Here is a 22,258-nt window from a genome sequence, read left to right as displayed (position 1 = left end):
CATACACAGGATGCATTATTAGAGGCTTGTAAGGTTAGACTCTTAAAAAACACCACTACTATCCATTCCCCTGTAGAAGGCTGCATTCTCCGCACAGGGAAGAGGCACATTTGCTATTAAGAAAATGGCAACAGAGCACAGGAATCCAGGGCAATGGAACGGTGCCGATTTTTGAAGCCCTTGGAGGATGCCCTTGCATTCCAGTTTGTCTGAACTCTGTCAATCCACCTCCTCAGAGATGAAGGTTCCTAGATTCCCATATACAGGTATGTATCTTTCCTAGCTATCTCTAACAATCGGTGGGAGAGTAGTAGGCAGAAGTGGGTAGGGAGGGGCACAGAGACACCTGCGCAGGCTGCCCATTATATCTGGTGTGCTAATGCAGGAAAGCTGTTTCTGGCCTAGCAGAATGAATCTGTGAGGCCAAATGTGTACTTTGGTGATGTCTGTATCTGTGTTTTCATATGTCCACGGCAGGAGAGAGGGGGTAGGAAGGAACACACCGCACTCTCCATTCCCCAATCACTGGCTGGTTAATGAAGCATTCTCTCATCATGCTGCCTCAGTTATTTACCAAGAGAATGACAACCCATTTCCTGCCCCCAACCCGAACACCCACTGCTCTCAGCTCCCTGCCTTCATGATAGTGAGGCTGTATGTGTGGGAATGGATTTCACATAAGGACAAAGCTTCACATAAAGTGAAAACACTTACTTTCATTATGTTCCATGCAAAACAGAAGGTCAAAATTCAAAATTAAACTAATTTTCCTTCATATCTTGCATTTTTACTATATTAAGTCAAAATTAATACTGTATTTTACTGTATTAAGTTAAAATTAATACTTTAGATTAGCCTTTCCAGTTTTAGACAAAGTAATTGCTTGCTGACAGATTTCAGCTGCTGTATAAAGTTTATTGTGATCTATTTGCTTGTATCCCAGTATGAGCATTTCATAGCACGTGTGTGTGTGTGTGTGTGCGTGTGTGTGTATGTGAGTTTGTCTCTGTGTGTGCACATACCTCACAGAGGCAGGACACAGGAAACTAGACTACAGTCAATCTCACACCACATCTGTGTGTGCAGTTCATATGCACACACAATTGAGAATAGAAAATATTCCCAACACTATTTATGGGAAAGATTTAAAAAGTGAAATAGTCACTTTTTAGGATACAGAAAACTCATAACTTTTTCTCTGAAGCTTTGATGATTAAAAAATTCTATCCAGTATTGTCTAGACAGGAGTGATAAGACTTTAGCAAGTTTCTAGCTCATGATCCAAGGAATACACTCTGCTAAAGTATAAAGTCCATAAGAGCAGGGCCTGTGATACAGTCATCTTTGGCCCTCACAGTGCTTAGAATAGTAAACAAATGCTTTTCAAACAAAATTCAGAAGTGGATTATAGGAGGGCCATTTCAAGATTGAGTCTATTATTTATTCTATGTTGGCTTTTCCCCACTCATCTCACAGCTTCCAACAATCCAGCAATCACATTCACATGCTGGAAATGATTCATTTCTCTCTCCCACAGCAACACCACTGACTTGGAGGGAAAACCTCCAGGCCCTTGAAAGAGGCATCCAGACTCCAAATGAGACTAGGCTGCTGTATGGATCTTAATGTCCCCAATTTCCAATGAGGAGAATTTACATCTCACCATCAGAAGATTCACTTAGCTTCAGCATAAGCCCAGTGAATATTCCAACTGTGAGTTTACAAAATGAGAACTGAATTTTATGTGAGAGGACACGGATTCTAGCATAGACTCTTCTAATTAATAGCCTCATGGCTGTGGGCAAGTCATTTTCCCCATAAGATCACAATTTACTTTATTATTCAATGAGAGTAATAATAATAATAACACACTATCTGACACATAAGATCACTGTGAAAAATAAAATGAAATAAGATAGGCAAAATGTTTTTAAACTGTAAATGGCTATACTAACACATTATTTTATTTATTACAGTGAGCATTTCAGGCTCCAGGAGTCAATAATACAAGGAAGGTAGTATGATGAAGAAATGCTAGTTCTCATCCCTAACCCCTTTGAACCTCTGGGTCTTTATGCGAAAATTAGAAGTCCTACAGAGTATAGTAACAATAATGTTCACACTTATTTGGCTCTCTACACCTGACAAGTGCTTTCACATGTACTGTTTCATTCCATATATTTATGGAAATGTGTTAGTATTAGTTCCTCCAGTCTGTTTAAATTGCATGTCTTTTGACATAGAAAACAGATTTGCAGTTGCCAGGGGCGAAGGGGAAGAGAGTGGGAGAGACTGGCAGTTTAGGGTTAGTAGATGCAAACTACTACATTTAGAATGGATAAACATTCTAAAGGTCCTGCTGTATAGCACAGGGAACTATATACAATCTCCTGGGATAGACCATGATGGAAAATACTTTTTTAAAGGAATGTATACATATATGAATGAGTCACTTTGCGGTACAGAAGAAATTAGCACAACATTAGTAAATCAACTAGACTTCAATTTTTAAAAGGCACATAAATTGCATGTCTTTCGGGTGCCAGGCACTGTTAGGCATTCTATGTGTCATTTTTTTCTTTTAATTCTTATAACAACCTATGAGCTAGATAGTATTATTTCCTTTCCAGAGATTGGAAAGTGAGTTCAAAAACATTAAATAATCTTCACAGAGTCACAGAGCTAGTAAGTAAAAGCTCTCAGTCCAAGTCTGCCTGATGACAGACCCCATGTTTTCCTCTATACGTCTCACACCTGGTTATGAATATGCCTAAGATCCTTGGCACTATATCAGAGAATGTTAAGAATCCAGAGGATCATAATGATATATCTTATCAGATATCAATTTTTATTGTACATGATATCATAAGTGTGTCATTCATACCTGCTTCCATGCAAAACTGATAAGGGATAAGATACAAAATTCACATACACTTCACCAAAAAGAATGTAAAACTTCAAAGCAATTTTGGACTTTTTGGCAGGCAGCTTTTAGGCCAGGACCCTTTAGGCCCTTCGAGAATTCATGGTCACACTTGCCTGCCTAGAGGTGCTTCAGTGGCAAAGCACTTGACCAAACACAGAAATGTCTAAGTCTCTGGTGGCTGGATCTAACACATCATCATCTGAAGAACCCCTCTCAGCAGGATTTATATGATAACCTTTTCTAAAAGTTCTATTCACCTAAGACACCAAATTGGGTTATGTTTCAATAGAAAAGACAATGCTTTTACTTTTTTTACTTTCACTTTTTTTTCTTGTACTAAGGAACACTTTGGAAACAAGAATCAGTCATCAACAAACATGTTTTGCTTTCTTTTACCTAGTTCATAAGTCTCTTCCTGGTGTTGACCTTTCCATTTACCTAAAGAGGATCCTCTTCCCAAACTTCCTCCAATGGGGCTGGGGATGCTGCTTTTGTTAGGCAGACTGACAGGGCTGGTTTTGCTGGCTGGGAAGAGGGTCTGGGTGGGAGATGTTGGGGACTTTACAGGCTCAGCTGTCTTGGGTCGGGATGAGAGATTCAGCGGCTGTGCTGCTGCTTCATCCTACAAGAGTTTAACATAAACAATTATTTTTAAAAAAGACAAATGAAGCACATTATCACTTAGTAAGCCACAGTTATTTTACACCTCAGAGACAATGCCACATTCTCCTGCAATAATAACAAAAGAAGCTAATTATCTACCTCCTTGAAGATGCATCAGAAGGAAACCTCATTAATTTCCCTGTGTTATGCTTCTATTTACATTAACTGTGTAGTTGGATCATTCTTTTTGCCAAATTAAAATCTGAATTAGCTCACATTACAGCTTAATTTCCTAATGTGTTTTCAGGGATCTAAATTAACCTAGGGCATTTACAAAGAATTATTTAAAATTTCAGCAGCTCTGTAGTGCTTTTGTATTATTCTCTCTGAAAAGTTCCTGGAACTATAAATAGGCTCTGCCACTAATTTTTTAATATATATTTTAAATCAAACAATTGCAAGTACTTTAAAAATGGAAACACAGAAAGCCTTCTTCTGCTCTTCTGGGCCTTTGCCCAGGGAGCCGCATGCCACAGCATGGCTTCTATGTGGCTTTCTGGGTGTGGGCACCATTCATGGTCTATATTCTGGTCTCTATTCATGTTTAAAATTAATTTTTGCAAAGAGTAAGCACACATTATAATTATGTTTTATATACCATGCTATATGCAATTTATTTTTCATGTCTAAAGTGATGTCTCTTTATATTCCTTGCTATATATATTTACAGAATGTCTATTTTAAGATGCCTGTACTATGCTGAGCACAGTATTCAAATATCTGTCTTTAACTCTAGTTTTACCAGAAGCTTGAAAGCTAAGCTCCTTACCTTTATTTTGTTTCATTTATCCTGCCATAAAATACCCTTAACAACACTTCCATCGTTCAAGAAATTTAGTTGTAATATGAGCATATTCATTTAAATGTTTGGTTTTAAGGCCTGTGTTATTGTGTTTAAAATTAAATTGTCAGCAAATGTTAACTCCTATTTTGCTTCTGAAAAGGCACAGAGAACTTGCTTTTAATGCCATTGTTTAAAACATACAGTAGAGTTTAGCAACTAAACTCTTCCTCCTTGGCAAACATGTGACCTCTTTGGGCTCAATTTCTTCATCAGCAGAAAAGAGGGCCTGATTCTAGCCAATCTCTGAGGTCTCTCTTCCAGTACAAATGGTCATTGTTTAAGAGGGAATAAAAAGGGATACTAGAAAACAATACTCAGGAGGATTAGAAAGAGAAAATGAAAATAACCTGCACAGCAGAGCCACTATATACCAACAAGGTGCTAGACATTCTGACGTACATTCATTAGCTCATTTAATCATCAATTATTCTATGAAGTTGGGCAGTATTATTCTAAATTTACAAAGGAAGAAGCAGTCAGAGTGTTAAAGCCATACATGAAGGGACAAAAACAGCTTATTAGACTCCAAATCCGAGGACTCTTTTCCACTAAACTATCAGAGAACAGAAGTCATTTGATAATGTAGTGATGCCCTAGCTTTCTTCTGTTGTTTTGCCTTGTTTGTTTGTCTTGGTAGGAGATAAGAAATCTGGCATATCTATGTTGCAATGTACTTTTATCTCTATCTAGACGTAGGATAGGTTCTCAAGAAACATAATTGTATCATTATGAATGTCAAGATTATTGGATGTGCTTAATTACAATTTACTTCCCTTTGCTCTGAATTCTAGTGCATTTCCTCATATCTAAGTAATGTTTTATATACCAGGTATTTAATTAGTTTTCTCCACATTTCTTCTACTTGGGATTCACTGAGCTTCTGAGATACCTGAGTTCAGAGTTTTCTTCAAATATAGAAAAATTTCAGCCATTAATTCTTCAAATATAAATATATTCCTTCCTTCTCTTTCTGGGGTGCCAGTTGGATACATTAGTCTGCTTGATATCTCACAGCACTGAAAACCTTTTTTCTATGTATTTCATTGTGGACAGTTTCATTGTTAGGTCATCAAGTTCACTAATCTTTTCTTCTACAATAACTAATCTGTTGATAGTCTAAATCAGTACTAATCTAGTGTACTTTCATTTCAAACACTGTATTTTTCATCTCTAGGATTCAGTTTAAGTTTCCCATGTCTTACCCTATAATGTTCATGTTTTCCTCTATCTTCTTGAATATATGGAGTTTATAACACCTGATTTTATTCAGGTTTGAATATATGCATACTTCAGAGATATTATGGGTTTAGTTTCAGACCACTGCGATAAATCAAACATCATGATAAGTCTAATAAGTGCAATAGTGTGTTTTTTATGTAAAAAATGTATACACCTTAATTAAAAATAGTTTATTGGAGTTCCTGCTGTGGTGCAGTAGCGCAGGTCGCTGTGGAAGCGCAGGTTTGACCTTTGGCCCAATGCAATGGGTTAATATTTGACCCAGTGCAATGGGTTAAGGAGCCACTGTTGTCACAGCTGTGACTCAGATTCAATCTCTGACCTGGCAACTTCCATATTCTGTGGAAGAATACTTCATTGCTTAAAAAATGCTAACCATCATCTGACTAGCCTGGTTGCTATAAACCTTCAAATTGCAAAGAACAAACAAACAAACAAAAAAAACAAAAAGCAATAGCTATGAAGCACAATAAAGTGAGGCTCAATAAAAAAGATATGACTGTGTATTCTAATTTCTTATTTATTCTTGTAATTCAATAATTGCTACTTCTACCACGAATGCCACTGAGTATGAGAAGCACTTAACAACTCACAATCAAGTCACTCCCCTTCTACCATGGCAGGTCTGGTGTTGATCTGCACACCCTACCCTGGCCCAACAGAAATTTTGTGGGTGTTTTTCAGGGAGCAGTTATGCTTACCTCTTCACTTGGCTATAGCTAGAAATCTCTTATAAGAGCTGTTTTTCCTAAAGGTCAGAGTAAAAACTTAACATTTTACCAGCTAAGTGGCTTTTAAAATAGTAAAAGAACTTATATAATAGTAAACAAACCCTATATCATGCATACATAGACACTCCTCACTTGATCTCATCTAAAGAGCACAATAAAAGCGGTGTGGTATCTTGAGGCAGTGCTCTTGGTCCCTGAGACCTTGAGTCCCCCAGTTCCCACATTTACTGTCAAAAAAAAAAGATGTTTTTACTGTCTGACTAATTCTATCATCTATGTCACTTTAGGGTCTGTTTCTAATGACTAACTATTGTCCTCATTGTTGTTCCTATTTTCTTGCTTCTATGAAAGCCTGGTCATTATTGAATAGATACTACACATTGTGAATTTTACATTGTTGGGTGTCAGAGTTTATTCCTTTAAACGTTTATGGATTTTATTCTGAGATGCAGAAAAAGTTGATCCTTTCTAGGTTTACTTTTAAGCTTTATTAGGCAGATTCAGAGCAGCGATTAATCTAGGGATCATGTGGCCTCACTACTGAGGTAATATCCTGCGGAGGATTCTACTTGGTGCCCATATGTCAGGAGATCTTTCCACTTTGGCCAGTGGGAGTACCTATAATTCTCAGTCCCTTGTGAACCTTTTAATGCTTTGTCTGCTACATCTGGTCTTTTCCTGGCCTCAGATAGTTTCTTCACATGCATATGCTGATTAATATGCAGCTAAATACAGGGGAACCTTCTGCAGATCTCCAGTGTTCTCTCTTTGTATAGCTCTTTCTTCTAGTACTCCACAAATTCCATCCACCTTGACATCCTTAAACTATGAACTCCATCTCTCCACTCAGGAAGGCTGCCAGGCTGCATGTGGATACCCATGCACTACTGCCTGGAAACTCCCTCTAGACAGTACTCTGGAACAATCATAGTGCTTGCCTCACTTGTCTCTCTTCTCAGGGATCCTGGTTCTGTACTCCTACTAGAAATGTCTGAAACAACTGTTTTATGTACTTTGTCTTATGTTTTAGTTGTTCAAGTTGGGAGTGTAAATCCCTATTCTTCTATAATTGTTTAAGATGGAAATCCTCTAGGTTTCTTTTAGGAGCTCTCTCAGTATATTACTAGATATTTCAGTCACAACCACTACTACCACCATCAGCATCTTCTTTATTACCATTAGGTTGTCATCATCATCGTCATCATCACTATACTAACATTTATGGAAGACTCGCTATATGTGAGAGGATGTGCTTCTCATTTAAGACTCAAAATAATATTACTTTCATTTTTACAGAGGCAAAAACTAAGGCTAAAAGAAGTTAAGTAACCTGCCCAAGATGACACATTTAGTAAAAATGACAGAACTGACATTTGAAAAGAAACATCCTGGCTTCTGCTATTGACAATTATAACAAACAAAAATTCTGGGGGGGAAAGAGTACAGAAGACCACCTATTTTTATTTGTGTTACCTTCAGTTAACAATACCCTTATGCCAGGTAGTCATGTTATATACAGAGGGAAAACAGGGACTATAAACAGATATATGAGATATTTTTGTGACCATAATTCTTTCAATTAGCAAAATATAAGATTATTTTCAGGGGTTCCCTCGTGGAGCAGTGGTTAAGGAATCTGACTGGGAACCATGAGATTTGCAGGTTTGATCCCTGTCCTTGCTCAGTGGGTTAAGGATCCGGCGCTGCCATGAGCTGTGGTGTAGGTTGCAGATGCAGCTCAGATCCCACGTTGCTGTGGCTCTGGTGTAGGCCCACAGCTGTAGCTCCAATTCAACCCCTAGCCTGGGAACCTCCATATGCCGCGGGAGCAGCCCTAGAAAAGGCAAAAGACCAACAAAAGAAAAAAATTCTTTTCAGAACTTCTACAGTAATAGGTGGGGGTTATTCTTTTTAAATTTTAGACATTTACTTTTAGTCTTGGTCTATATATTTTTACTCATGCACACAATAAACAATCTAATAAGTATAATAAATGTTTCCTTTGTTATGAACATAAAATATAGTCAAGTCAAATTATATAGAAAACTCCCTAAGAATTTGCATGTGGTCAAGTGAGTAATAAAATTCAGTTGGCCCACAAAGCTGGAATGGTAAAAGCAGATATAAACTTAAATTTAACCAGGGAACATTTTACTCATCCAATAAAGGCTTGGTTTGGTGCAGTTCCATTTGGCCAACCCACTTATAAAATGACTTTTTCATGTTAAAAATCACTAATACTCAATAACTCAAGTCATTGATGTTTGATATGCTTATATTCCAACAACTATAATTAAACAAAGTACCTTGATTTGAGTTGTAGTATTCTGACTCTTATTCACAAACAGAAACTCTTGGGACACAAAATAGATTGTCTGTTTCCACAAGTTAATGCTATCTTATTAAACGTAAACTGCCTGTCGTATCTCAACAATTATAGTAACAGAGCATAAATGTTCATCCATTTCTTTGGAAGATCTAAAGGCAAGGGTGGCACTGAATTAATTCCTTTGTGTCAGCACAGGCAGACCTTATCCCTCCTAATGATGTTTACCTTTTGTTAGTTATCTTTGGTATTTGGGAACCACTTTTTGTTTTTTTTTTTTTTTTTTAAGGCCACACCTGTGGCATATGGAAGTTTCCAGGCTAGGGGTTGAATTGGGGCTGCAGCTGCTGGCCTACTTCACAGCCACAGCAATGCAGGATCTGAGCTGTGACTTCAACCTACACCACAGATCACAGCAATACCAGATCCTTAACCCACTGACAAGGGCCAGGGATCAAGCCAGTGTACTCATGGACACTAGTAAGGTTCATTACTGCTGAGCCGCAACAGGAATTCCTGGGATCCATATTTTTTAAGGGCCTTTCTGAAATCTCAAAATTCCTATCTACAACTTTTAGAAAATAATTTCAGTACTTTTGTGGGCTTCAATGCCATTTTATTTGCCTTAGATGTTTCCCATGCAATGGCGTAATAATTGCAAAAGTTCTCCAAATGCACTACTTTGGGCACATTACAATAATACATCTATGCTTAGTATACCCTTCAAAGAAGTTAAGTCAATGATACAAAACAACTGTTTCTTTGAACTGCTTGAATTTGTTAATGCAATATAGGAAGCAAAGGCAATCATAAAAACCTATAAGTACCAACTGTAGCACAAAGCTGGACTGGATCATCAGTTCTCCTCTGTCACCAAGTAACTCTTGGCTGCCCCATTTTAAGGCACTGAAAATCAGTGAGGAAAGGTATCTATTAATGTTTCAGCCATAACTTGGGAGAGCCTGTTCATCCTTTCACAACTCTACATGGCATCAAGGCGTGATTAGGTAATGACCCTATTCATTCCTCAGAGCCCATATTTATAACTGCTTTTGAAGGAGAGAGACCATTATTAACAAACCAGGTAAAGTCCAGCATTAGGTTCTTTTTTGTCCCCTTATGTCAATCTACAGTTCTGAGATCCTCTTCTCTAGCACTATGTTGGCTCCCCACCTGTTTAAGGAACTTAGAAGTGTCAGAAGTCTATGACAGAGACTGGTAATAAAACCATGGCCATTCATGCCAATGAACATTAAAAAATAAAAGCCAGAATCCAAAGGGGAAACACTCTTGAGAAGTAAGTTTGCAGATTTAGGTAAAGATCTCATAATATGGCACTATTGTTATCAAAAGGGAAACACCTGTTTCTCAGTGCTCAATCATGAAATTTACCATAAAGAGGAGCATTTTGGGGTTCCTTTATATTGCTTTGCTTCCTGCTGTTTATTCCCAGCACAGCCTGGTTCACTATCTTTCTTGTGAAGCTATTTTCCAAACTGTTTCCATAATCCTGCAAAGCAAATACCTTAACTTGAGTTACAGGGCTGGTCCCTCTCTTTTCATTTTTTATCCCAGTAGGTGAGACTGCCCCTGCTGTGTTTGGTGGCTGTGGAGTTGATGGCATCTTTGCTCCAGGTGACACCTGCATGCTGGCCAGCTGAGCGGCATAGAGCTGCTGCAAAACAAGGAAGACAAACATCATCTCTTTAAATGCAGCTGAAATGGAGTTTCCAAAAAACTTACCGTATTGTTAAATATTTCTCTGACAGTCTTGTAATTTTGCTTTCACAATTTTTAAAGAGGAAAATAAAAGAGAACAAATGGTACAACAGAAAGAAGAGCGGTATGGGACACATCCTGCTGTCCCTGTTTCTTCTAGAAATAAGTCTATGACCCTAAACAAAAGATTGAATTGCTCTAGGACTCAGTTTCTTTGATTGTACTAAAAGGAATTTGGCTAAATGGTCTCAAATATTCTTTCTAGTACCTAAAATCTTTATTAAAATTCTTTAAATGTCAGTATGTCAGTCATGTAATTTTAACATTTAGGAACTAAGAAACTAATCTAAACTTTCCTAGGGATTTCTGGAAGACCATCGTTCTAATTTAATACTGACTAAGCTTCTCTGGGGAAGCTGATCCTTCTGGATGGTAAGAGTACTGCCCTTAAGAGCCCTGAGGCCCTTAAGGTAGTTCCACTTTCCTCAGGTCTTATTTCTATGCAGCATATAACACAACCCTAAAGAGAACATAGTCAGATTTGAGCGGGGGGAAAAAAATCAAGCTTCTTTTTCCTAAAGAGGATGTTAATTCCTGTCGATTTATTAGCTTTGGGATGAAATCAGTGATAAATGAATGTGTCAATCTGCTGTGGTTAACCAGAATTCAGATACCTCAATCTTAACACTACTTCATGCCTGAAAACGCCATTCAAATATTTTCTTTTCTTCTTATCGTCAAGATTAAGCCATTACCTTGATAGTCACATTTCTATCATAAATAGAAAGCTTCCTAGTTCATCAACCACAGAGAAAATAGCTCAAACTTTGCCACATTAGTAGGGGAGAAAAAACAGGTGGTTTGTATGTAATTTCCAGCATTGCTATCATTCAGATGGACAAATAAAAAAAATTACAGTAATCAAAAACAGACCTTTCAGCACATGTAATTAAATGAAAGCTTAATAAAGAATAATTTGCAAGAGCCAGATGTGCTTATGTCATGATTGTTGCTTTCTTTGGAACAATTTTTCTAATATAACAAGCCTCTAAAGAAATTAAAGTTTCATAATTCTGTATATGCAATGACTCAGTGGCAAGAAAAATTCACAAGTAAGAGTCAGTCAAATTGCTAGAATTTCGGTGGCGGGGAGGGGAAGCTGTCTTGTTTCCTTTTTACCCTGTTGTTTCCTTTTCTTCTAAAATTCAGCCAGGTGTCTTCAAAGAGTGAGAAAGTGAAGCTTCTAAAAATTTCTGCTTGGATTAAGCTAGCGAAGAAAAGTTCTGTACTGCATGGAATAGAGATGGTTGGACATTGTAAAGGTATTGGCTATGTGGAGGCTGGTATCATGACCGATATGTCTTACTTGAGAGTATTAAAATCAAGAATCTTAGAGAGGCAAGAGCCCTTAGTCATCATTTATGCTTTCATTTTACTTTATGATCCACAAGATCAGAAGAAAGTCAATTTAACTCAATCTTGAGTCCTTCAGGGAATTTCAACTAGTGAAGAAAAGCAGAAAAAGAAATTCTGGGGAACAAATCTATTTTTTTTCAAAGGCTGACTAAATTCAGAAATCCTTCAAAATAATTGAACGATATAGTTGTCTTTTAGAAATAGTGTTCATTGCTTCCTCTAAAGTTTCGACAATCATTTATTTTATAACACTTTTTAAAGTGTTGTACTTAAGAAAAGCAAGATTCCTCAGAGTTCCTTGTGAGTTGTGATTACTGACACAGTAGGGGCAGGAGGAAAACTCACAGAGCTGGGTAAACTGGACAGTAGAATATCAGATAAGATTTAGAATGAGGGAGTTTCCATTGTGGTGCAGCGGAAACAAATCCGACTGGGAACCCTGAGGTTGGGGGTTTGGGGGTTTGATCCCTGGCCTCGCTCAGTGGGTTAAGGATCTGGTGTTGCCATAAGCTGTAGTGTAGGTCACAGATGCGGCTCAGATCCCATAAGCTGTAGTGTAGGTCACAGATGCTGTGGCTGTGGTGTAGGCTAGCAGCCACTGCTCCGATTCGAGCCCTGGCCTGGGAACCTCCATATGCCACAGGTGTAGCCCTCAAAAGACCAAAAAAAGACTTAGTAGAATGAGCTTTGAAATAGAAATCAGAAATTGGATTCCAATGTAAAGACAGAAGGAGCTCACGAAAATAAAAATGTTCACATTCTGTCAAAGAAAACATGATTATTTTAGATATAAGTATAGAGCTTTTCAGATTGAAGATTTTGGTATGACTTGGATAAAAGAATGCTATTCATTAAATAGGCATAGGTTTACAGAATCATTTCACAGATAGTTCATCTTCTAAGTGAACATTAACAGAATATGTTCTATACGCCAGGCTCTGTGTTAGGAGCTGAGGAGGATTCAAAGTTGGAACAAGGATATAGCTCTGGGGGAGTTTTAAAATAAAGATCCTAAACACTTGATTTGCAACTTTCTTGTAATGCTTATTATTTTTTTTATTAACTTTGCGCACAGGTCTTATTTTGCTTGATAGACTATAAGCTTATTGAGGTCAACCTAATTATTTTTGAATGCCTCGCATCAAGAAGGCCTAGCATCAAGAGAATTGCCTTGCAAAACAAAGAAAATTAATCAATATTTTTCCAAATTAATATGCTATATAAATTCACTGGATATCAGGGAGGAGAGATATTCTCTCTATAAATGAGGCAACAGCAATTGTATATGATTACATTTATTGTAAAAGTAATGAATAATTTTATGGTGTTGAGTTTTAAAAAAAAAAAGGAAAACAAATTCAGTCCAAATCGAATTATACTGCTTGACAAGAAATGAATTATTCTCTTGAAGTCATTTTTAGAACGTTGACTAGATAGCTCCTAACTGCTAGCTTCACTAACCTGTATTAAACTCTTCTAACAGAAATTGTAATACTGATTTTTCTTCCTGCCTAATTACTTATGAAGTGTCTCTAAATGCTACTGCATCATTTTCTGAAAGAACATAAAATATAGTTATTCAAATAAATAGCTTTAGGAATTCCCTTGTGGCACAGTAGGTTAAGGATCCAGTGTTGTCACTGTTAAGGTGTGTGTTTGAACCCTGGTCCAGGAACTTCTGCATGCCATGGGTGCAGCCAAAAAAATAATAAATAGCTTTAAGTTAGAAAACCCCTTTGCAAACTAATGGCTTAGGAAGGAAAAAGGTTAAACTCTGATTAACTATTACATAAGGGTTTACAAAAAAGTCATTCCATGTAAGACTCTCAGATCGTAGTTCACAGTCATAATGATGACAGTAATGAATATTCATTTCCGAACAACACTGAGGTTTAAAAAATCAACAATGTAGTAAAGCTTGTAACAGGCTTAACCAAAGTCCTATAAACATTTAAACTTTGGTGAAGACTGTTTTTGTAAATATAGGTTTTTCCATTTCCATTTTGAAAAATGTTCAGTGATTATTTGGGATCTTGAATTGTCTCTTTACCCCAAATATGCATATATGTAAAAATGAGCCTAGCTAAATATTTTTCAAAATCATAAATTCACTCATATTTTATAGGAGTACTTTAAGTACTATAAAATAGTACTGTTACTATTTTATGGCTAAAAATATTCTAACTTTATTAATAGTTCAGTTTTAATAAAGTAGCCAGCGTTAAAATTTTCGTAAGCTAAACAGTAACATACTTAGTACCTAGAACAGAAAAGAGCTTAATTCACCATTTAGTCTAGTCTGATCTCCTTCTTCCACTGATGAGCTAGGTCTAGAGAAGAGAAGTAGCGTGCCCAAGATCATATGGTTAGTACTGAAGCTAGAATAAGAACTCTCTAGCTATCATTCAAACTTTATCTAGAGTAGAAATGGATATATGAACCAACCTTTGTACTTTTCAAGCACATTTCCAGTATTGGTGAAATTGTTCAATGGCCAATCTTTACCATCTGTGTACTATTAACTAAATACTGTGCTAAACAATGGAGGTGCAACAACAAGCAGCTCAGAAATAGCCCCTTAATAGAGCCAGTAAATGCTCAGGCAGTAACTGAATTATGGTTGGGATAAGTGCTGAGAAAGAAAAACAGAGACTGTTAAGAGACCAGCGAACAAAGGTATTTAACATATCTAGAGGATCAGAATAGCTTCTCTACAAAGTAACACTTTAAGAACCATCCAGGTGGAAAGGGAGGGGTAGCATTTTATTAGGCCATATTAATAATTTCAGACTTTATTCCCCACTGAGAAGTATCTAGAAGGAAGAATGAACTAAAACCAAGGCACACAAAGAATCTTTTCTGTGCTTTACCACTAACTCATTGACCAATCTTTTAAGTAAAATGGATGAGGAAAGTCCTATGAAGATCTCACAAACCCACAAATATATACCTGTAATAGTGTTTCTGGAGTTGTGTGTCCTGAGACTAGCCTTAAAGAAAACCTATTTTGCATTTGGATCCTAGTGCCATCATAATAACTAAGTCTGCTTAGATTCAACACAAAATAATGGTCCTACCCACTATTCAGCCTTATAGAGAAATGCCTGAATGTCTTTGAGTATACACACTGGCCTAAGGCCTGGACCTAAGAAATGGGTCAGAGTCATTTTACGACACTATTGTATTTGGGAAGAAAGGCATGCTTTCCCTCCCAAAGAGCCAAATTTATGTCAAATTATAATGGTTAGTGTCACAATGTATCTAATATTTACCATAATGTGAAATATATTTTTAGACCTGCTTTCTATGATAAAAATCAAAAGAGAGCACCCTAGACAAAGAGGTGAAAGATCTTTTATTCTCATAATCACATGATTTTCACGTAACCACATAACCACTCATTCAGTTATCAACCTCATTCATTCCTGTGTTAATTCAACAAACACATATTACACACCAGCTCAGCCAGGTCCTACGCTAGGTATTTTACACTTATTATTTTATTTCATCTTCAAGACAGTTACATAAGATAGGAATTATCTCTTTTAGAATAAGTCCCACTTTAAAGCCATGTGTGTTCTGCTTTTGTACGTTAAAATTATTTTAAATATGCTGTACAGTGAATCACAATGAAACCCTTTTCCTGTTCGGAACCACCAGAGGAGAGTCACTGTCCAAGAGAAGAGATTCTAACATTGCTGCTCTTCTGAGCTCTCAAGTAGAAAAAACTGTGTTTCCAGATGTCTTAAAGCTTCTTTTTCTAACATGGCTTTTTTACAGTCCTCAAACAGAGAAAAAAAAAAAGAGTTAAGGGTACTTCCAGTCATCCTGAAGAAGCAAGGGGCACAGTTTTTAGCGAAACTCCCCTATTCAACCAAACTTTGGGCCACAATAGAGGACACCTAAAATACCCTAGTAGCATATGCTTAATAGACTGCTGAAATAAAAAGAACTATGCAGGGTATAGGTAGAAATAGAAGAACTTGATAAAAAAGAAAATTGACAGGGGTTTTAAATTGGCCCAGTATGCTCTAGTATTGGAAACCAACAGTAAAAAAGCAGGTACAACTTCACACACTGGATTCTCTTTGGAGTAAATTCTCCTGTGTTTTGTCATTTCAATTAGAAAGGGCATTTTAAAGTGGCCTGTCTGAATCTGACCCAGAGAGAAGAAAAAAAAATTCTCCTTCAAATACAACTTACCTATTGGTAGATAATGAAGAAAGGAAAAGAAGAGAAAATGCTACTCCATAAAAACAGATTCAGTAGGCACTACTGAAAGATTTCAACCCTCATCTTTATATTTACCTAATGTGCTGTGGTTCCACATAATGTGCAAGAACTCCAGGCCTCCAGCCCAGGTTAACTCAGATACTGTTCTTGGGTACCAGACACTATTCAGGGGCAAAATGCAGAGACACTGGAGAAACAAGAGGGGTGTGAGTAAGGGGGCATCCTTAAGGAAATGCCATTATTTACTTGACGGATGCTGCCTGACACTGGGTCCCAAGCCTGGCACAGTTCTGCAGGGATATCCTGGTTTTTGTTACCTTCTCAAAACAATGCTGACGATCATTCCTCTGCCTCTCAAGCAAGGCATGCTATAAAGCTGGATAAGTTCAGCTGTGAGGCTGAGAGAAGGTGGAACGGAGACAGGGGTAATTAAGCAGACTGATTTAGTGCTTGTCCAGCACAGGGAAGAAAATGTGTCAGTAACAAGTCATTACAGACTGAAGGAGGGGTGGGCGAGAGAGCTTAAAAATAATTTGAAAGAGATCACAAATACTTTTACTTCTCATAAACCTCCAATGTCAACAAAATGATCCAGGAAATATAGCTGTGGTTTTATGGAAGGAAAGAACTGAAGGCCTTGTTTTCAGCACAGAAGGTACTTGTTTAGTTATACCCCTAATATTTGACACCAAGAAAACGGGCCGTAGGGATAGGAGGTGAGAGGAAGAAGAGAGGAAGAACTACTTCTCCCACTCATCACATATTGAGTTAATTTCCAAGTTAATCTCCTTGCCCCTCCTGCATATTTTTCTACTGCCATATTTTTTCCTTTCCTATTAACTCCTCTTGCTTGTCATGATTCTAAACATCTTTGGAATCTCAACTCAAATATCGCTTTCTCCTTAAAGACTTTTCTGACCACTGCCTCCTTTGTCTTCCCACCATATCTCACTCTCTATCTCTGTGTACTTTCACCAAATTCTGAGCCCCTTAAGGGAAGAGCTGAGTCATTTGTTTTTATGTCCCTAGCAACTAACTTGATGCCTAACAATTAACTGATGTGTTAACAAGAACCACGAAAACTCCTTCATTTACCTTTTTGTCTCTGCCTTCCTAAAATTGCTATAATTTCTGCCCACACCCTTTTCTTAGTACGCTTTTCCTCACGGCCTCTCCAAAAGGAACCCCAGAGATGGAGGTCATTTCTCTCCATTTCTGTCTTCCTGAACCAATAAGCACTTGAGTTCACCATAGAATGAATTGATTTTCTTGCAAAGAAACACTACATAAAACGATGTTAGAAGGAAGAAGTGCAAATATGATCTAATCCAATCCCTTTGCTTTACAGAAGAAAACGTAAGCTTAGAAAAGGAAAGGACTTGCATAAGCATACCAATGGGTAAGCAGTGGACAGAATGAAATCTAGAAACCAAGTTCCTTACTGTCCCCATTCAGTTCACAAGGACTCATTTCTCTACAAGTTATGTCCTCTTGGGGAACCGACTACAAAGAGAAGTTGTATATTCTATCAGAACTTTCAGTTTGGGCTACATAAAAGGGATGTTTTCCCGCCATTACCTTAAGGTTTAAAGAGAAATTCATCCTATGTGTACTTCAAGAATAACTGTTGGGCATCCAAGAATAATTTACGTTGTAGGATTTTATGTTAACATTTGTCTTAAAATGTACACATTTTAAAATGCAACCACATTATTAGGTTAAGGTAATTACAATTATATTACGATGCCTATAGGTTTTTAAAATTAAAGTTTATGTGAATATACACAAAAGGCCAAAAAATCTGTCTCAGGTGAGAGCAGGCCTATTTCACCCCCTTTGAGATTTCTGCCATTTGTCTTCCCACCAAAAAAACCAAAGGAAAAATGGGACAAGCATTGACTCTAATCCACTGGAGAGCCAGGACTTGTTTAATTCATTTCATTATCCCTTGTAGCCAGCCCAAGAATGTCAAGTAAAGAAAAATAAATTGAAAAAAAGAATCTTCCTGGCTAGAGATCATCTTGCCTATTTTCCCATTGTGCTAATGGGATGCAGAATAGGGGGACTATGTTGGATGTGGAGGAGAGGAGAATCTGTAACAAAAGAAAAAAGGACAGGAAAGAGGCTCAGGTCAAAGGTCCTACCCTCACACAAAGAGAATTTAAAAAAAAAAGTGGAATTCATCAAATAACAGAGCGCCCAGTTGTCTGCTATTATAAAAAAAAAGAATTCATTTTCCAATTGCACCAATTATATTGGAATGCATTCTGAAAGAGCATAGACTTATCAAATACAGTTGCATAGTGCAAATAGTAAAAATAAACAAAGCCACCCTGAGTAGTTTTAACAAGAAAACTCAATCTCTTTCTGCTTCTTTCAAGTATCTTTTCTTTCAGTATGCTAAATTAAATATGTAAATACATAACACTTTATTTACAGAAATAAAAGTTCAGTCATTGAAACAATTAATAATTTGGTTCTTGGAGAAGATATTTGAAGAGGTGATAATGAGGGCAGTTGGAAATTGGCATCATGGGAATGAATCTGACTGTTTTCCTCTGTTTCCGAGAGCTGGGCAAGCAATAGTGAAGAGACCCAGCTCTGAATGTGTTCCAAGGAGTACAGCTTGCGTTTGCAATGCTCCTTTAACTCTAGTCACAAAGCCGTGGCTCATCAGAGAAGCTCTAAACAAGTGCATCGTGACTCTATCAATGGGACATAAAAACTCATCAGTGAGTCCAGAAGTTGAATTTGAAATCCAAGCATTATTTCCCATAAACTAAGTCACAGGCAATTTTTTTCAATGGGTATGTATATTTGAGTGCATGTGCTAAGTTCAATAAAATACTTTTAGTAAATGAATATATGTTAGGTTCCCAACATTTAAAAGCATTGTTTATTTGTAACTGAAAGGTGAATTTCAGTTCAAGTTCATTCAAAAAGTATTTATTGAGTAGCTAACTGCTGGCCAAGTACTACATATCAAAACAGAGGTGAGCAGTGACTTTGTAGAAGGGAGTCAAGGGGAGCAGACAAACACAGATATATAACTCTGATGGTGGTATGTATGGAATATAAAGTGACCACATATATTAATATGTGGGAGAGAGGATTTTTAAATATAGAGGAGGTTAAATTTCTCCAAAGAAGAAATACAGATGGCCAATACACACATGAAAATATACTCAAATCAGTAATTATTAGAGATTTGCAAATCAAATCGAAACTACAGTGAGGTATCACCTCACACCACTCAAAATGGCATCATCAAAAAAATCTACAAATAGGGAGTTCCTGTTGTGTCTCAGCAGGTTATGAACGCAACTAGTATCCATGAGGTTGCAGGGTTGATCCCTGGCCTTGCTCAGTTGGTTAAGGATCCAGCATTTCCCTGGTATAGGCTGCAGACACGACTCGGATCGCATGTTGCTGTGGCTGTGGCACAGGCTGGCAGCTCGTATTTGACCCCTAGCCTGGGAATTTCCATATGCTGCAGGTGCAGCCCTCAAAAAAAGCAAAAAAAGTTTACAGATAACAAATGCTGGAAAGAGTGTGAAGAAAAGGGATCCTTTTACTCCGTTGGTGGGAATGTAAGTTGGCTAAGTTACTATGGAAAACAGTATGGAGGTTCCTCAGAAAACTAAATATAGAATTACCATATGATGCAGCAACCCCACTCTTTGGCATATATCCAGACAAAACTACAATTCAAAAAGATATATGCACCCCTATGTTCATAGCAGCACTACTCACAATAGTCAAGACATGGAAACAACCTAAATGTCCATTGACAGATGAATGGATAAAGAAGATATGGTACATATATATGGTGGAATACTACTCAGCCATAAAAAGAATGAAATAATGCCATTTGCAGCAACATGGGGATGTAACTAGAGATTATTATACTAAGGGAAGTCAGTCAGAAAGAGAAAGACAAATACTATATGACATCACTTATATGTGGATCCTGAAATATGACACAAATGAACCTATCTATGAAAAAGAAACCGACTCATGGACATAGAGAACAGACATGAGGTGGCCCAGGGGGAGGGGGAAGGGAGTAAGATGGAGTGGGAGTTTGGGGTTAGCAAATGTAAGCTGTTATACAAAGAATGGATACACAACAAGGTCTTACTGTATAGCACAGGGAACTATATTTAATATCCTACAATAAGCCAAATCGAAAAGAGCATTTTAAAAAAGAATGCATATATATGTATAACTGAATATGTATAACTGAATCAATTTGCTCTGCAGCAGAAATTAACACAACATTTTAAACAACTATACTTCAATAAAAATAAATACATAAAAAATTGAGATATCCGCATATCATAATTTCAAAACTTTTAAGTGTACAATTCAATGGTATACATAATGCACCATGCTATACAGTAGAAAAAAAAATTGTACTGGGGAAATAACAATAAAAAAATAAAATAAAATAAACAAGTAAATAAATAAATAGGAGGTCAGAAAAATCAAAAGAAGGAGACATTTGAGTAGAGACTCGAAAGAAGTGAGAGAGTAAGCCAGATCATTATCTGGGGATAGCGTCCCAGCAGAGGCAAAGGATAGGTGAAAGTCCAAAGGTCAAGGATGTGCTTATGTTTTGAATGTTTGAGAAACAGGAAAAAAAAAAAAAAAAAAAAAAAACCAGCAAAGAGGCCAGTGTGGCTATAGCTGAGTGAACTGGGCAAAGGGTAATAGGTCAGCTGTCAAAAGATAGCAAGAGGGCCAGATTATGCATACCTTGTGTACTATCAGACTTTGGATTCCATTCTGAGTTTCTGGGTTTCTAGGAAACACTATTACAACAACATGGCAGACCTGGAAATCCTTCAGCAATACCCACAGGAAAATCTGGAGATATGCCAGGGCTGCCTTGCCTTGGCCTATGATGACTGCCAAGAAACCAGATGCTATTGCTGAAAAATATTCTACAACTGCCCAGCTTCTATGCCCTTCGACTTCCATCCATAACTAAGCCTCCAAAACAACACAGAATAAAGACAAATATGGGTAAGTATGCAATGAAAAGAGTTTTTGAATTGTTAAAAATACATATTTGGAAAAAACTGCATGAAAGGAAAGTATAATATTTTCTAAAAGCTCTTCTTTCCTCTTTAATCAATGGACAGAATAAGGTAGCTGGTTGGAAATAAACGTATTTATTACACAAAAATGTTTTTTAGTGTGTTTAAACTGAACTTGGTTTTTAATTTCTCAGGCGACTTTGGAAGATTGAACACAAGAATTAGGCTAATGAACAAAATTTCATATCTATGATGTACAGATTTATTAACTAAAAACCTCATATTAAACAGTATTAACAAGAAATGTGCATTTGTAATAAATACTAGAAAGATAAGGATGTATTTTGAATCACTTTTAAGTGATCAAGTAAACTCAATAAGAAATAATGCAAAATATCCTATTCTCTTCCTCTTACATTTTCCTTTGTATTTTTTACATTCAGATAAATGTTTTATCCTGTTTCAGAGCCACCTCCACTGACTGTCATTTTCAAACTGCAAATTATTAGTATTGCCAATTGGAGAACTTCGGCATATTTTGCAGTATGTAAATATGCCATCTGTATCCTAAAGTAATACCCAAGGCTTAGTCCCTAATTAGCAGAAAGCAATGGTACCTTATACATAGCAGCCATAGCAAAAATCATTCAAATAGTTTGTAGTAATACAATGTGTTTTATTGTCATTAGATATGATACTGATACATATCTCAATAATTCACCTTGAAAAATCATTATAGCAGATGAAGGAGGTAATGGTTAATATAAAGGACTGAAGAAGAAACAGAAAAATAAGGTTTATATGTTGTTATGAGAGGCAGGATAGCACAGTGATTAAGAGTGCGCACTCTTCAGTGAGAACCTCACTAATTATGTGATCTTGGGCAAGTTATTTAAACTCTCAGGGCCTTAAATTCCCACATCTTTAAAATGGGAAAATTGTAGTACCTACTCCAAAAGATTCATTGTATGGAATAAATGAGTTAATGCACACAACATACTTAGAACAGGGGTTTACCACAAAGACTCAATAACTGTAGGCTCTGAAATCCTTATAGGTACATTTGCTTTAACAGATACCATTCCAAAGATCTTATTCAGAAAAACTCCTGGCATTTTT

At 36.9% G+C, this 22,258-nt stretch overlaps 1 protein-coding gene across 50 annotated transcripts in view; it reads right to left on the bottom strand.

Moving 5' to 3' along the window:
* The window catches only part of SOX6 (SRY-box 6), a 621,434-nt gene that overhangs the window by 80,490 nt on the left and 518,686 nt on the right, over positions 1-22,258 (bottom strand). For 32 of the 50 annotated variants that reach the window (XM_021085342.1, XM_021085322.1, XM_021085335.1 and 29 more), the window contains 2 exons: positions 10,255-10,404; positions 3,323-3,548 (listed from right to left, as the gene is read on the bottom strand). In XM_021085342.1, coding sequence (XP_020941001.1) covers positions 3,323-3,548; positions 10,255-10,404 — 376 coding nt within the window. The remainder of the gene's footprint in view (positions 1-3,322; positions 3,549-10,254; positions 10,405-22,258) is intronic. The other 18 variants (XM_021085354.1, XM_021085366.1, XM_021085365.1 and 15 more) reach the window with 2 other exon arrangements.

This window comes from Sus scrofa, chromosome 2 (genome assembly GCF_000003025.6).
Source record: "Sus scrofa isolate TJ Tabasco breed Duroc chromosome 2, Sscrofa11.1, whole genome shotgun sequence".
Taxonomy (NCBI): Eukaryota; Metazoa; Chordata; class Mammalia; order Artiodactyla; family Suidae; genus Sus; species Sus scrofa.
This window is presented reverse-complemented; position numbering and strand designations above follow the sequence as displayed.